The 15,165-nt window shown below is 30.1% G+C and overlaps 1 protein-coding gene across 1 annotated transcript; it reads right to left on the bottom strand.

Annotated features, from left to right (window-relative positions):
* Positions 1-7,251: 7,251 nt before the first annotated feature.
* Positions 7,252-14,268, bottom strand: LOC134283208 (nacrein-like protein). The gene is made up of 8 exons (XM_062765657.1): positions 14,103-14,268; positions 12,482-12,652; positions 10,106-10,269; positions 9,813-9,905; positions 9,611-9,664; positions 8,293-8,569; positions 7,737-7,897; positions 7,252-7,422 (listed from the first exon to the last, which is right to left on the bottom strand). The coding sequence occupies exons 1-8, from the start codon at positions 14,266-14,268 to the stop codon at positions 7,252-7,254; spliced, it is 1,257 nt and encodes a 418-aa protein (XP_062621641.1).
* Positions 14,269-15,165: the final 897 nt, after the last annotated feature.

The raw sequence follows: 15,165 nt of genomic DNA, 5'->3' as shown, positions 1-15,165 counted from the left end.
TTTTTTTTCAATCACGATCATTTTCAACTATCATAATTGTACATGGGAGGAGGAAGGAAGACGGTGGTTAAAATTTCCAAAACCTAGTGATTCCATAGGATTTCAATATTAACGATCCCGATTAAAGTTGACCCAACTTTAATAAGTTGAATCCGACTTAGAATAACATATAAATTTTTTCAAGAACTAAATTGAAATTGGCAGTAGCAATATAAAAAGCTTGCATTTAAAACATTTTTTTGAAAAACTAACCTTTATATTGACTTGCATAGCAATGTTCTTATTATTTTATACATTCTGCATTCCATGTACCCTAAAAGAACAATAAATGCGTCCAAATACTATATGCAATTAACTTACCATACGAATATATGTAGGAAAGCATCAAGAAAAAGATAAGTCCTTCTGAAACCATCTTGAGCAAACGGAAAGTTGGCAATTTCGATTTATATTATATAATTCGACATTATCAATGTGACAAATATTTTTCAGTTAAAAAAGGACTATTTCTCGATGGAAAAATTTCAAGTGGAAACTACATCCTGTACAAGTACTTATTCTGAGCTGTTTTTTTTATTTTTTGTAATTGTTCTCATCCTTTTCCCCATTGACATGCGTGATGATAAACATTGAATATATTTTTAAAACGTATCGATTTGCGATAAGTATTTAATTGCATAATTTTTCAAGCAGTGACAAAAAAATGGATTTTATTTTCGTGAAAAGTGACTAAAAAGGAATACATATATCGAAATAATCACATACAACTAAAGTGACAGGAAGGAAATGCTTTTGTTGCTGTATACCAATATCAAGTCATCACAGAGAAAAAGTGTCAAAAAATTAGTTTGCACTCACTAGCACGTACAAGAATACAGACACAAAGTAAGTAGCTATTTAGACTGAAAAAATAGGTCAATCCACAAAGTGCATTTTATCCCTAGTAAAAGTGAGTAATTGAAAGCTGTTACAGTGTATTAAAACTTGTTGCATGTTTAATTGAATATGCATTAATACAAAAAAGCAGAAAAAGTTAACCTCATTTCCTGTTTAGATTCGAGTTTTGAAAATGAAAAAAATACCAAGGCAAAAATAAAAATCTTTGATTAAAGAGAAAATTAATTTCATTCGTTATAGTAGTACAAATATAAACATTAAACATAAATAGGATCACCCCATAAATCTTCGAAAAACGATCAGCTATATTTCATATAAGACATGCTTTTAGGGTCTTATAAGAAATTTATACCAAAATCTCAATACATGAGTCTACTCTGCTCTGTTTTTTGCCAAATATAACATGAACCTTTCAGTTGTTGTAAAAGAGCATTTATTTGTATGCCAAACAAAAATTACCAAAAAAGGACAAAAATTAGAAATGACCATATTTAAACATATTCTTAATTAAGATTAAACAAATATAATAACAACCTAAAAATAGGACTAGAAAAAATTCTGGCAAAAAAGATGGGACAATCCTTTAAAAAACGCAAACAACATTTTAACAACACACAAGACTAGAATAAACACACCTTGGGAACATGATATAACACATTATGTTGAGTATTCCAAACATGCTAAGAATAAATTTCCACTTATTATGTCTAGCTACAGTTGAATAAAAAAACTGAGTCATATGACAAAAATTTTATGCGCCTCGGTGTACATCATAATCCATTCACAAATGTAGAGGTAGCAGGGGAGGGGGTGGGTGAAAACATCTTCATGACAGTGCACATGCAGACTTGAGGCAATGATTACGTGACAAGATCAAATTATAATTACTGGTACAGGTTGCATGTGGCACTACAATATCCGGAAAAATCTTAACAATATGTAATTTATTGATAGATGGTATAAATTACTTTATGTTGCACATAAATACAATTATACCATCGTTCTTGTTTTTCTGACTGTAAACCAAAATCTCAATACATGAGTCTACTCTGCTCTGTTTTTTGCCAAAATCTTAACAATATGTAATTTATTGATAGATGGTATAAATTACTTTATGTTGCACATAAATTAGGGATGTCAACGAATATTCGAATATTCGAATATTCATTCGATGAGTTGATATTCGAATATGAATTTATGATTCGAATAATCGTTTTTAAGTATACAAGCATTAAAAAGATAGAAAAACCTGGCAAGTTTTATTAGAAATTGAATCAAGTTTGTACAAAATTAAAAGACACACCTCTTGGATTAACTTAAAGGTGTGAAGAGTGTATCTATTGGAGTAATTTATTTATTTGTTCACTTAATTAGTTGTATGATAGTATCCACTACTTACAATCAGCTTGTATTGTTGTAAGGACACAGTTTTACAGTAAACTCATGGATTCCTTGTTTATGTAAATATCATTAAAAATCATTACAAGTAGAGCTTTTTTAAAAAGCTTCCCGTCTTTAGCAACAATCTTAAACTGTAAACTGATCTACACCTATCAGGCCGTATAATTCTTTTGAATTTCTTGATTTTGTATTTCTACATTAGCTTTTTACTGGCATTAGCCCTACCACGGTTGTCGCTCGGTCATCTCCGTAAATTTTTACTCGCCGAGAGCTTTCGGCAAACCTCGGCTGATTCCATTTCCTTCTTCAAACAAGAAAGGGGAAAAGAATGATAACAAATTGTAAAGCCTGCAAGCAATAAAAATCAAATTTTATTTATAATGAAGTTAAAGAGATCTTTTTATTTTTTGCTATACAAAAAATCATGTTATTAGGAATTAATTACTGCTGATTTTGTTGTTCGTTTTGTCATTTTTTTTAAGATTGAAAATCTTGCAAAATTGTTAAGTCGTACGAAAATTAGATCATCAGAAAGTTATCTCCCTTGCCTTGAACAGCATTTCAACCAATGAAATAATTGAAAATTTTCTCATCATGCATTTTCTACCAATCACAAAAGAGAGGAAGTGCATAGTCCGAAGTCTGTAAAAAACTTCAACTATACAATACCGTCTTCCAAGGAAGACGGTAATCAGGTAATTTGCAAAAAGTAATTGCTTTTAATATTTCACTGTTAGTGTTAGATAATTGTTCTGCTAGGTATAAATTTGTAGGTATCAGTGTAGACTTTAATAAGACTATCAATTAATCTGGGACATACTAAAGAATCTTTTGAATTTTCAAAAAACAATCATTACATTTTGGATGTTTACTATTCATATTTTCGATATTTAAAAAAAAATAAAAGTGCACTGCATTTACCGATCTCTACATGAGTTTTTATTCCAAAATAATGGCATAAAACCTATACTTATTGACAGGAGAGTGAATATATATTTAATAATGCAAAATATATATATTTTATCGAATATTCGAATATATTCGAATACTCCTATCGAATATTCGAATATCAATTATTGACACTTTTGACATCCCTAACATAAATACAAATATTTCTTTTTCCCTTAATTTGGCATTTGATATTAATTTCCGGAATTTCAAATTGCGAATCGGACTAGGATATGTCGGACTAAAAATTGCATTAAAGTTTGTATTTATTTTTGTCTCAAATCAAACTTATTCCGTGCGTTCTTTATACATGCATGTATGCCTGGTCCTGTTAATTTTTAGATTATGGTATCTTACAAGCAAGTTGTGGTAATATATATTATAATATTATTATAACATAATAAAACATTTTCAGTGTGTTTACGTTACAGGAAGATACATGTACTATGATATCTATATTCTAGAATCCACACTTATTTTAATTAGATCTTAAACTTTTTTTACAATACACTTTAAAAGAAAGATTTTACGTTAACATTTTCTATACCACTTTTCATCATTGACAGAGAGTCAAATCTTTGTTATTCAAGTTTTTAATATTTATTTTTTAAATTCAATTTTTCAGGAATTTGGTTTTAAACCAATTCAGCTCGAAAAATATTATGTATATTAAGGATGAAAGGATTTCTTGTAAAATTTTATTGCAGACATACATGTATGTCTCCTTTTATTCCTTTTGAAGCTTAAGTCCTAGAGCCCGGTCTCCTAATGTCTTTGTCACATATATCTGTTTCATAGTATCCGGTAAAACAAAAACTCATATAAATTCAGTTTTTTTTGGTCTATATTGCACACAAAAGGGATTTTAAGCCCTTTACATTAATACTCCCACAGTGTTCAGTTTCCAATAGACGGATTCATGTTGTTAGGCAAATGAACGATTCAAGAAAATAAAAAAGTAATAGTTCAGAAACATACATTGAATTCAGTGTAAAATAATGGCTAAAATTCAGACTAATTATCTTTTTTAAAGATAAATATGACATTTAAACCTTTTTCTCTTATCTTACATACTATTTCAATGTGAGAAAACTGAAAACTTTTAACCTTTTTTTATAGTATTTTCTTTTAATTATTTTTTTTTCATTGATAATATCTAAACAAGATCATATTTTGGTAATCAAGGAGAAAGTACAATTCTAGGAAACACATAAATAAATCAGTTCTAAATACTTCTTAACTCCGCGGCACGGATCCCTGAATTCCGTTTTTCCAACAGTTATATCACAAGTATTTCTGCTTCTACATTTATTTGTGAGAGCACCTGACACATCCAGTCTGCACCAAGTTGCAGAAATAGCACCTTTGCAAATGTTTCCCTTGGGTTGACCATATATAGCCTTTTGGATTACTATCTGCCCCTGGCATGTCAGAGTGATGGAACGTTCCTCACATATAATTAATGTAGTATTGACCCCAGTACCTTTTCCTAAAGATGGACATAAGATTAATGTAATGTTTTGTTAATATTCAAGGTAAAAAAAAACATATCAGTTTTTTATTCACCTCAGAATAAAATCAACAGACATATTAATATATTTAATGATCATTTTAAAGAAATAAAAGATATGCATTTTTACTAAATAAATGTTAATTTAATTCATTAAATAAATATCTTTACAGAAATAATTTTGAGATGAAAGCTTTTAATATAAACATGTAATGTTCACTGAATTACCTGTAGATCCATGTATCAGTGTACATGTACATAAGCAGCCAAGAGTCAGAAACAATGAAATCTTCATCTTCTTTCAATCGGTTATTTTCTGAACATTCTTGAAAAAATTAGAAGGCTTAATAAGTCTTAAATTAACTACGACAATTACATGTAGATTTCTTGTACAAACATGACAAACCCCTATTTGCTTTTGAAAATATACTCCGTATTACCAGCAAGTACGGACGGATGCATTAGATTCCTTTATAATTGGTAAATAAATACATTTTCCTAATGCATAATTCATGTCTATATCATTTCATTTATCCTCTGCTCTGACAAAGTTCACAAAAAAGGGAAACACCGTTTTATTTCATAACGTGTCAGCCAGTTATATAATCAAGATTGTAATTTTCTTTCTTGACTCACACAGTAACTACAGTACAGGTGTGAAAGCTTATTAAAGGCAACCTCCTACTGGTATGTGTAATGCTTATTTCGATATCAAACTAAACATATTGGCACAATATGTATTGAAATACCAGTGTTCTCTGGTATTCTTATTCTAATATTCTCTCAAAACGGTTTCCTACATCTTACTAACGACCTGATGAACTGTTAAAATTGAAGCAGTTTCAAAGAAGGGATTTCTTTTACCTCTTGTCATAAAAGGTACATTAAATTACATTAAATAAAATAGAGTCTGACACATCTGTTACATAGTGTTAAATCTAGACCCTAAAAAGGGCATGGTAATCAAGGAATCAAAAGGGCATTTTGTGTCGCGACAGGATCTAAGTAACATATATGGATATTTTACTTTAAAAAAACCATGAAAAGTTAATGGTAATCTAACAACAAAGCTTTATGATAAACGTGATGACTTTAACTTTACAATCGTCAGCTTCCCTTACTTATGCAGTAATATACGTTCATCACCTGCATACAGAGTTAATATATCTCAGTTGATTCGATACAAAAGAGCATGCTCTGCGTAAGAACAATTTCAAAAATGAGGTAAATTACTGACAAAGAAGTTGATGAAAAACATGAAAAAGGAATACCAACAGCCTCGTTTGAAGTCATTATTGCGTACGTTTTATGGTCGATACAATGACCTTGTCAGCAAATACAATTTATCATTGACTCAAATGCTGACCGAGTTTTTCATACGAATTGTTAGTCCATTATTTATACACTGAATTGATGTTGGATTTTTCCGTTATTTCCCGATCATGACAAGGAGCATACGACGGGTGCGACCGGTTGGCAGGGGATGCTCACTCCTCCATGGCACCTGATCCCACCTCCGATGTTTTAGAGCTTCAAATAAAATTTAATAGTCTAAGATAACAGTCGATGCCTGAAATAGATTTTCATAAAATATATGACATTAAAAAAAAAATTGCTGACATCTGAAAAATATCTCTGATTTATCTTTTTATTTTTCATAATGCAAATTATTAGAAATACTCCTTTGAAATTAAACAAAAAAAAATTTTTGTGATTTGAAGAAAATGAGATCTTATATCAATATCTAAAAAAAAATAAATAAATACACATAATGGCTCCGGATAAAAATGGCAGCGTAATAATAGGAAATATTTATGAAAAGCTTTTACTGTAATTTGTGGGAAGATTTATATAGTTAATTGTTTATACGTCTACAAACAATAATTTTAGATGTTTCTGTACAGCATTGTACCGACATTGGTAATGCAGTCCTGTTTTATTGTCATTAGTCGTGGGTGACACAATGGAGTAATAAAATGTAAAGGTACAGGAACTACTAACAATTTGTAATGTAAATACAAATTATTCATAAATAATTATTCCATCACAATTCGAGAGGAAAGACATGAAGTAACGAGCTTATGTGTGTGTGCTATAGTAATTGTATGTGTTAGTTTCTCCTCGTGCACAACAAAATGACGTAATTTCCATCAGAATTGATGTCGAATACTGCCTTGATTATCTACATTATGCTCTTTGCAGGGGGTGCTTCGCTTTTCAGTGCCCTTGTTCAGCTCGATATACAGTAAAGTGATTAAAACAAGGATGTGGTTTTCTTTACATTATTCAAGTATTAAAAATGCTTTTGTACAAACTCTGTGTTTTATTATCCATTTTGCAAAAAAAACGGTGCAAACTAGACTCTTGGCTAAAGATAGAAATAAAATTTCTCAACAGGTGAAGAAGGGATTTCTCAAAACAGAATGAAAAACATGGTGTTTCGTTCATATCTAAATTCGTAGATTTACACTAAAGTAAAGGTTAAAAATATTTATTCAATTAACATTACAAAACGATGTTTCTGTTCCAACTGTATCCCACTGAAAACTACGTGAAAGTGAAACGCTTGGGCCGTTAAACATTCCTCTTTGCGCTGGTCTGTCTAATCCAAATGCTGTTAATGGTGGACCATTGGCATCCCTGACTAACGCTAGATTATTATATGCCTGCATTTGGAAACAACATCATGGATATATTCATTAAAATAACAGTATTTTAAGTCTCTGATCGTCGTAAAAATCAATTATATCTTCAATTTTGATATATATAAAAGGGAGCAAGTCAGCAAGATTTATCTATAAAAAATACGAAAGATAAAAAAAGTAATAATATACATGTAAAAATATTCCATGTGTTGCTCATGGATATATAATCAATTAGCTGGATTGGATGCACATTTTTTCAAGTTATTATCACGGGGTGTGCATAGCACGAGTGAAAAAGCCTTACTTTCTATTTAATTACTTTCTTTTCAACATACCCGCCTGGAAACTTTTATTGGACATCTCATATTTATCCAGGTCACAGTTTCAAAGCATGGCGGCGTGGTCAGAGAACCTTGGTAAGTATAGTAACTCCAGTCGTAAGGCAAGACATCACTGGGGGTAATTCCCTCAGGGATATCCACCCACTGCCTTTGCTCTAGATAATGAAATCAAAAATTGTAAATAGTCCTTAATTTTAATTTTATTTGTACATGTATTTACTAAGATATTAATATTAACATATATATATTTTTAAAGAAAATATTTGAATTATGTACGAGAGTATTTTTTGCATTGGTCAATATTTTTTTTCTTTACTTGAGTTTGTTAAATAATTTTAATAAGAAAATATTTTGATTTTTTTCTAGATGTTCATATAAAATATGCAAGTTCTTGATATCAAGTATACACATTTTAGATAGGCATTAGCCAATTTTTATATGAAAAAAATCTCTCTCTGGGGAAAACTTTAAAACATATATAAAATATGAAAGGTATACATGTACTAATATCAGAGTTAAGTGTTTTGTTTTGTATGTACTTATTACAAACCTAAGTTCAGTGCAACGTTCGTATAGAAACGTATACTGCGATAGTATTTTTCCATAAGATAACTCAGATTTCTAGCATAGCGGACACGGCATGCCTTTGGTTTTCCACAATATTTCCCTGGTATGACTTCATTTAATCTACATTTGCTAAATCCTGAGCAGTCATTGTCATCCTCACACTTACACCGACCAGATAATTTACAAATGTATGCAGAATAAGGATTGCTATCATCACAAATGCATTTGCTGTAAGGGCGGTGTCTTATACCTCCACAATCCTGAAATACATTAAAACAGAATTTTAACAATACTACACAAATTTATTTTTTAAAAGTATGTGTTCTGTCTTTCCATAGCTAACCATTTACACACCTACAATATCTACAATTGCTGTCAATTGTATCAAATTTTCTCATAATAATTATAATGAAATGGTCGGATAGTTATCGTTCTTTGTATATGTAACTGTATGGTCATTAAATGTTTTATAAGAAGGATTGTCCTTTGAGCTTTTGACATTTACTACAAAATGTGTCAAAATATTTTTATTTTTCCCCCGCATGAAAAGGTTTTGTTTTGTTTGTTTGTTTTTTTTTTTTTTTTTGGAGGGGGGTATGTTGCTCGGGATGTCCGTCTGTACATCATTCTGTCTATTATGCTTTGGGATACCCATCGCCTATCCGCGAAATTTCTTATACAATTGAATGCAAATTTAATTAGGTTTTCACATAAGTTTTGTTATATAATGCCATTGTGTACCTTACAGCTTGATCTTACGCATATTTTGGGTTTTCCGTAGCAAAACTTCAACACTGCCATTATTTCTATAATATTGAGTGGTACCCATCTCTTATCTGCAACTCCTCAAATTAAGGCATATTAACCTGGCTTTTTATAATTGATCTGACAAAAGTAAGGTAAATAGATCTTTTAAGAACCTTAGAAAGGAAACTTACAACCAGGTACCCATGATGCAAAACTCAAATTTCTGACTTAAGCCTTTGACGTTTTGCTAAAAAATATCTCAATTGGATTTTTTTTCTTTGCAAAAGTTAGAAACATTTTTTTTTCATATATCATGTGCAGGTAGTGTTGCACATGAACAAAATGACAAAAGCCAGAATATTAAGCTGTCAACTAATCCAGTGGAATGTTTCGTTGAAGAAGTTGTGATACCTGCTCCCTGTGAAGGAGTGAAATTTAATGAAACTTTCAAAGAATCTTCATTACCCATTACCATTGTGCACCTCCTATTTTACTTTTTGTTTTTACATGCTTTTTTTTTTCAAATTACTTTGATATCCTCGCATAAAAATAACCTTATCTTTTTTCTCAAAATAAACTCCATCCGACTCGTCACCAATTTCTCCAACCTGTAACAGAAAGCCAAGTCTTTTAAGATATCTTTTTTACATTACATATTTTCAAACATTTTATTTTTCTAGCAAATTTAAAAAAAAAGATCAACAATCTTTGCAATGGTGTATATTAAACAGAATGGTAAAAGTTGTAATTTGTTACCTGGATCATAACGCCTATGACGGCAAGTCCCCTGGGGCTTCGTTTAGCAGTGATGGCATCCGGATAACGGTTATTGTAGAATACTAAATGAGCCTTGTTTTTAAAAAAATAATATAGAAATATAGAGTACAAACTCCCGACAAATGTGTACCTTTGTAGATTTAAGCTTAACAATAAATTAAAATCTACTAAATTAATGTAAATTTTTTTTAAAAAATCAAAAAGATTAACATATTTAAAAAAAACTTAAGCGATCTATAATCAATGTTTTTGCATCAAGCATACAGAATTACCTCCATGGAGAATTTGTTGCCATCCATAAGATGCTCAGAACCTTCTGCAAACGTTCTTCCCAAATGGATATGGAATTCATTAAATGTAAATCTCTGTCCAGGCAAACCCGGAACATTGTATAAGCCAATATCTTCACTTTCTGTATCAAAATGAGGGGAATGTCCTGCAAAGCAAAGGACATCAAAGTGTGATCCTACTAAGACATTCCATTGGGAGAATATTTCAATTAATGTCTTACATGAAATATGGAAATGACGAACATCACCATGTTCAAAAAGTCATTGAAACAGTTTAAATTTGAGCACAGCTAGTGTACCCATATACATACAGATGTGTTTTGGTCAATGAAAAAATCCACAAATTTAAAGAAACTTTATTGAAATGCCATTTCTTTCTTTCTTAGGCAAGTTATGTGAATTTATGTATTCTTGATATATTTTATACGTCATGATGGCTTTCGAAAAAATTTCGAAATAATTTCATGCTACATGAGAACTAGATAGATACATGTATCAAATATCCTTGTTATATGAATATGGAAGCTCATTTAATAATTTTTATTATTTAAATCATATGATTATTCATTGTTTTTATTATTTTTGTTATCACGATTAAACTCGTATATGTTATCACTAAGTTATGTATCTTGTAACACAGTACAAAGTAAGTAGGATTTTTTTTTTCGTTTACAGATGATAAGAACCTTCTGTAAGCATTACAATGTATATACTAAAAGAAAATAGTGCATGATATGCTATCATCTCAGAAAAAAGCAACACTAGTAAATGTATATGTAAGTTATTTTCAATATTCATTAAGAAGTCTGAATAATCTGTTGTTAAGAATTTTTTAAATTTTATTATTATTTCTTTAAATTTTCCTTATAAGCTTTCTTTATATTTTCTTTTTTACTTAATATCTATTCATTATTTTTGTGGATATGGAATTCTTAGATTTAGATTGGGATCGGAAGATCGCCTAATAATTCAGTATTTGGAAACAAAAACAGAATCTTCAATTTATTTTTTAGATATGGACTTAATTCCCTTATTTATTTTGATACAATGCTGCATGAAATACGCTTTAAACTTGCTATGTTGAAATGTTGAAGGTTATTGCAGCACGGAGGACAGGGCTGCTCTATACATATAGGTTTAATTGTTGGTGTATGGGGATTTGGGTGGGAGTAGTTATTCAGAATTAATGGTTTTTTAAACATTGAAAAGTTTGTAAATCAGAATGTTCTTTCCCTTTATAAATTACGAGATACATAATATATTTACTTCCATAAAGTGAATCTGTAAAAATATATATGTTTTTCATATTTAATATGTAAAGTTGCTTATCATTTACCATCGAAAAAACGACAAGTCCCTTTCTTTAGAATATCGAATTTTTATTCTCGCATAAAAACGTACTATGCAAGGTTCGTGTTTTTTATTCTAAAATTGTAAATTATACTCATCTTTGAATATAGGTGATGCATGTGTCTAACTTAAATTTATAGTTTATGCAGCCAACATTTACTTGAGGAATTGATCAAGTTTAAGATGGTATCGTTTTTGTTTGATTTTTATCCGACTGTAAGTTTTCAAAATATTCGCGACTACCGTCTCTATCAATTTGACGCATGCCTTTTCACATATATAAAGCGGTTTGATGATCAAGACTCATTTCCATTGTTAACTTTATATATTATTTATGGTTACATCAATGTTTTCTTGTAAGTATTCTTATATACATGTACATATAATATTATTCAAACGAGTAACGAGATATATAATAAATAGCAAAAACAAAATCTAATTGAACGAACTTGTCCATGCATGATATTAATTATTGCTGATAGAGGAGTTTTGTTACCTATGATTTTGCTTCTGGATTTCTATTCATTTTCCCCCTTTTTTGCATACTAATCAGTGCATATAAAACGAAATAATTTTTTGTACTCTGTACATGCACTTTGTAAAAAAAAATGATAGATAAATTGTCTTGCAACAAGATAATGGGATAAGATTATTACATTATACTTATTTCATCTAATTGCATGTTATTCAAATGATACATATGGAGATAACGGATAGTATTCAAGATCAAAGGTCCATAAAACAATACAAAATAGGAGCAGAGCAAACACGGACCTCGAAAACATCAGAGCTGGGATCAGGTGCGGTGGAGGAGTGAGCATCCCCAGCCGACCGGTCACATCCGCCGTTCGGGAAATCCACATCTGATGTTTCGGAGGCCCGTGTTTGTTCTGCTCCTATTTTGTATGGTTTTATGGACTTTGAGATTGAATACTGTTCGTTATCTCCATATACTCCCTTAGATTAATTGAATGAAAATATAATCATTACTGTCTAAAAGTATCGTACCATTATTACGGATTCGTGCTGGTATACGAAGGCAAAGGTTTTGAAAACGTAGAGGATATTTATGAAGTATTGGCCGATAGACGGAGTCACTCGTTCTTAAATTGATAGGTGATTGGATAGAGCCTCCACAGAAACGCCATTCATTTGTAATTTGGTACCAGTTTGTTGGTCCTGCAATGTAAAAAAAAATTCATTCATTGTCGAATTCTGTCTTTTTAATTTGATTGGACGTTTGGAATTTGAAAAATAAAGTCGACTTAACCAGTATTTCAATTGAAAGCTCAAAAAAGATGAAAATACATATACCTTTAAATTTTGAATTTTTTATCCGGAAATTCAAACTTATTAGTAGATCACCAATCTATTTTACCTTGCAACAAAGGATCAAAATAAGTATTTTACAGCACTTTGTTAAAATTTTTGGTATTCATGTTTTGAATAGAAAAAAGTTAGCTATTCAGATGGTCTCTGATTTCATCTGTCATTGATGTGAGAAAATATCGAAATTGTGTCGCACTTGATGTCATAATTATTTGTGTATATATTCCTCTGATAATAAAAAGAACAAAACATACAACAAAGGTTCACTAATTAAATCGTTTGTTAGCGGAGTAATGTTTGTCACGAGTAGTGTGTATTCTATTCATTTTCTTTTCTCAGTGGTTTCCTGGATTACAATCCTCACAATCTCCCAGACCCACATATAAAGACAATACAATGACATGAGCCTTTGTGTATTGTTGAAACCCTTTTCTGTTTTCATTTATTATTTACACGACAATTTTAATGATATCTGAGATAGCCATATATCATGAAAATTAAAAAAAAACATGATAAAATATATATGATGTTCATGTAACGAGACAGATATACTTATTCAAAAGTCTAAACACATTATCGAGTTAAATGGCCTTACAGTGGGCGACCTTCAGGTGAAGATAATAAACGTTAAGTTTTCTGTCACTACCACTTTCGCTGCACAGGATTATGTCTCTTAGGTGTTACACACATGTTAAACATAAAGAAAACGCTGAACACCTGACCTTGACTGCCAGCTAAATATTGTTTGGTGGTCATTATTAGTGTTAATTGATATAAATATACAATCCCCTTTAATATAAAGACATTGTGCATTTAACAATAATTAATTGGTAGACCTCAATTAATGATTTCCTTGTTTTATGTGCGAATGTCCAATCCACTGTAACCTTTGTTACTAAAATCGATTTGCAGATGAATGAGAACTACAAAAGGTTTTTATAAAATATTTGGATATTTTTACTATAAAAGTATTCAAAGAAACAGAACATAAAAAGTTGACACGATTTGAAATCCGAAATTTAGTCTAAAATTGAAAATGATTCTATCAAATATCGAAAATTTTTTTCTGAGAAATTCATTTTTTTGAAAATATCAATAAAATATTTTCCATAATAGGATCAATCACCTCACTTAATTCTTCCACAAAGTTTCTACAATGCTAATGTACGAACTCTCTATATAAAAAGAGATCATGCTTCATTAGAAAATATATTTACTACATGTATCTATTTATTTATTTAATAATTTATTTACTTGATTTTAGCAAACGTTTCTGTAAAAAAAGTATCGGAATATTTACCGTGACAGGTGACTTCTGTATATCCAAAATGTGCTTCGGAAGAATTGCATCCTGAACAACAGTCATTCAACGGGTTACGATCATTGGAATATAACGACGTGCCTCGTACAATCTCCAGGTAATATAACACAAAACAGAAGATCAGTGTTAGTTTCAGAAATACCATTTTAATGGTCTTCTTTGGTTTAATGATAAAGAAAACAGTTGTAGGTTGCTCAGATTTCCAGTTCTAGCTATTAATGTGGCCAATGACCCAGGAAACGGACCATGACGAGTGACCTGTCTTCTTTGTCCTTTTTTTTATCCTTGAATTTATTTTGGTAATACTTCCGCAATTTTTCCTAGAATATTTTATATTATTCAATTATAAAGATACCAAGAAATTAAAATTATAGGTCATATTTGTAGAGATTATCATTAAAGAACGATAAATCATACTTGTTTTAAATACTAATGACGAAAATGGCAGATAAAGAGTGATGTACGAACATGCATATTCTAAGAATCTTTTTTAAACCTTTCTTTTTTTAAACTTTGAGAGAAATTAATTGTTTGAAATATATGGAGATACAACACGAAATATCTTATTTTTTCATAGATGAAAGACAATACAGGTGAACGATATAAAATTCATACATGTAGCAAGTATCATAACAATTGGTACGGTATATTAGAAAGATTTAATCATGTATTTGTCATAATATACATTTAAACATATTATTTGTGAGTTCACATAGAGTCCATTAAGAATTTTATGACTACACCAGAGTTGATACAAACGTAAAGTCACAACCGTTAAAAAAATCTTTTATAATTTATAATCAAATACTATAAAAGATGAATTACTAATGTACTTAAACCCTATCCTTTTTTATTTTTTGTAATAAAATATAGTTCGGTTAATATATAATCGCTTTAATTATTTTTATTCAGCAAGTTGTGTGTATTTTTATTAAGAGCATTATGGGAAATTCTTTTAAGCTTATGTTTTATACACCACGATCAATATTCTAGACACTTTTTTTATATAATGAAACCACTTTATTTAACTTCATCACCCTCA

Source organism: Saccostrea cucullata, unplaced genomic scaffold, assembly GCF_032062105.1.
Source record: "Saccostrea cucullata isolate Sc308-1 unplaced genomic scaffold, CSIRO_AGI_Scuc_v1 ctg5417, whole genome shotgun sequence".
NCBI classification, from domain to species: Eukaryota; Metazoa; Mollusca; class Bivalvia; order Ostreida; family Ostreidae; genus Saccostrea; species Saccostrea cuccullata.
The sequence above is the reverse complement of the archived record's forward strand: the minus strand, read 5'-3'. Positions and strand labels throughout refer to the sequence as shown.

Excerpts from the sequence above, each read along its gene's own strand:
- LOC134283208 (XM_062765657.1), bottom strand. The coding sequence starts at position 14,268 with ATGGTATTTCTGAAACTAACACTGATCTTCTGTTTTGTGTTATATTAC. Across the intron at positions 10,270-12,481 it reads AGCACGAATCCGTAATAATG|GACATTCCCCTCATTTTGAT; the intron begins GTACGATACTTT and ends TTTGCTTTGCAG. Across the intron at positions 7,898-8,292 it reads GAACGTTGCACTGAACTTAG|AGCAAAGGCAGTGGGTGGAT; the intron begins GTTTGTAATAAG and ends TTCATTATCTAG.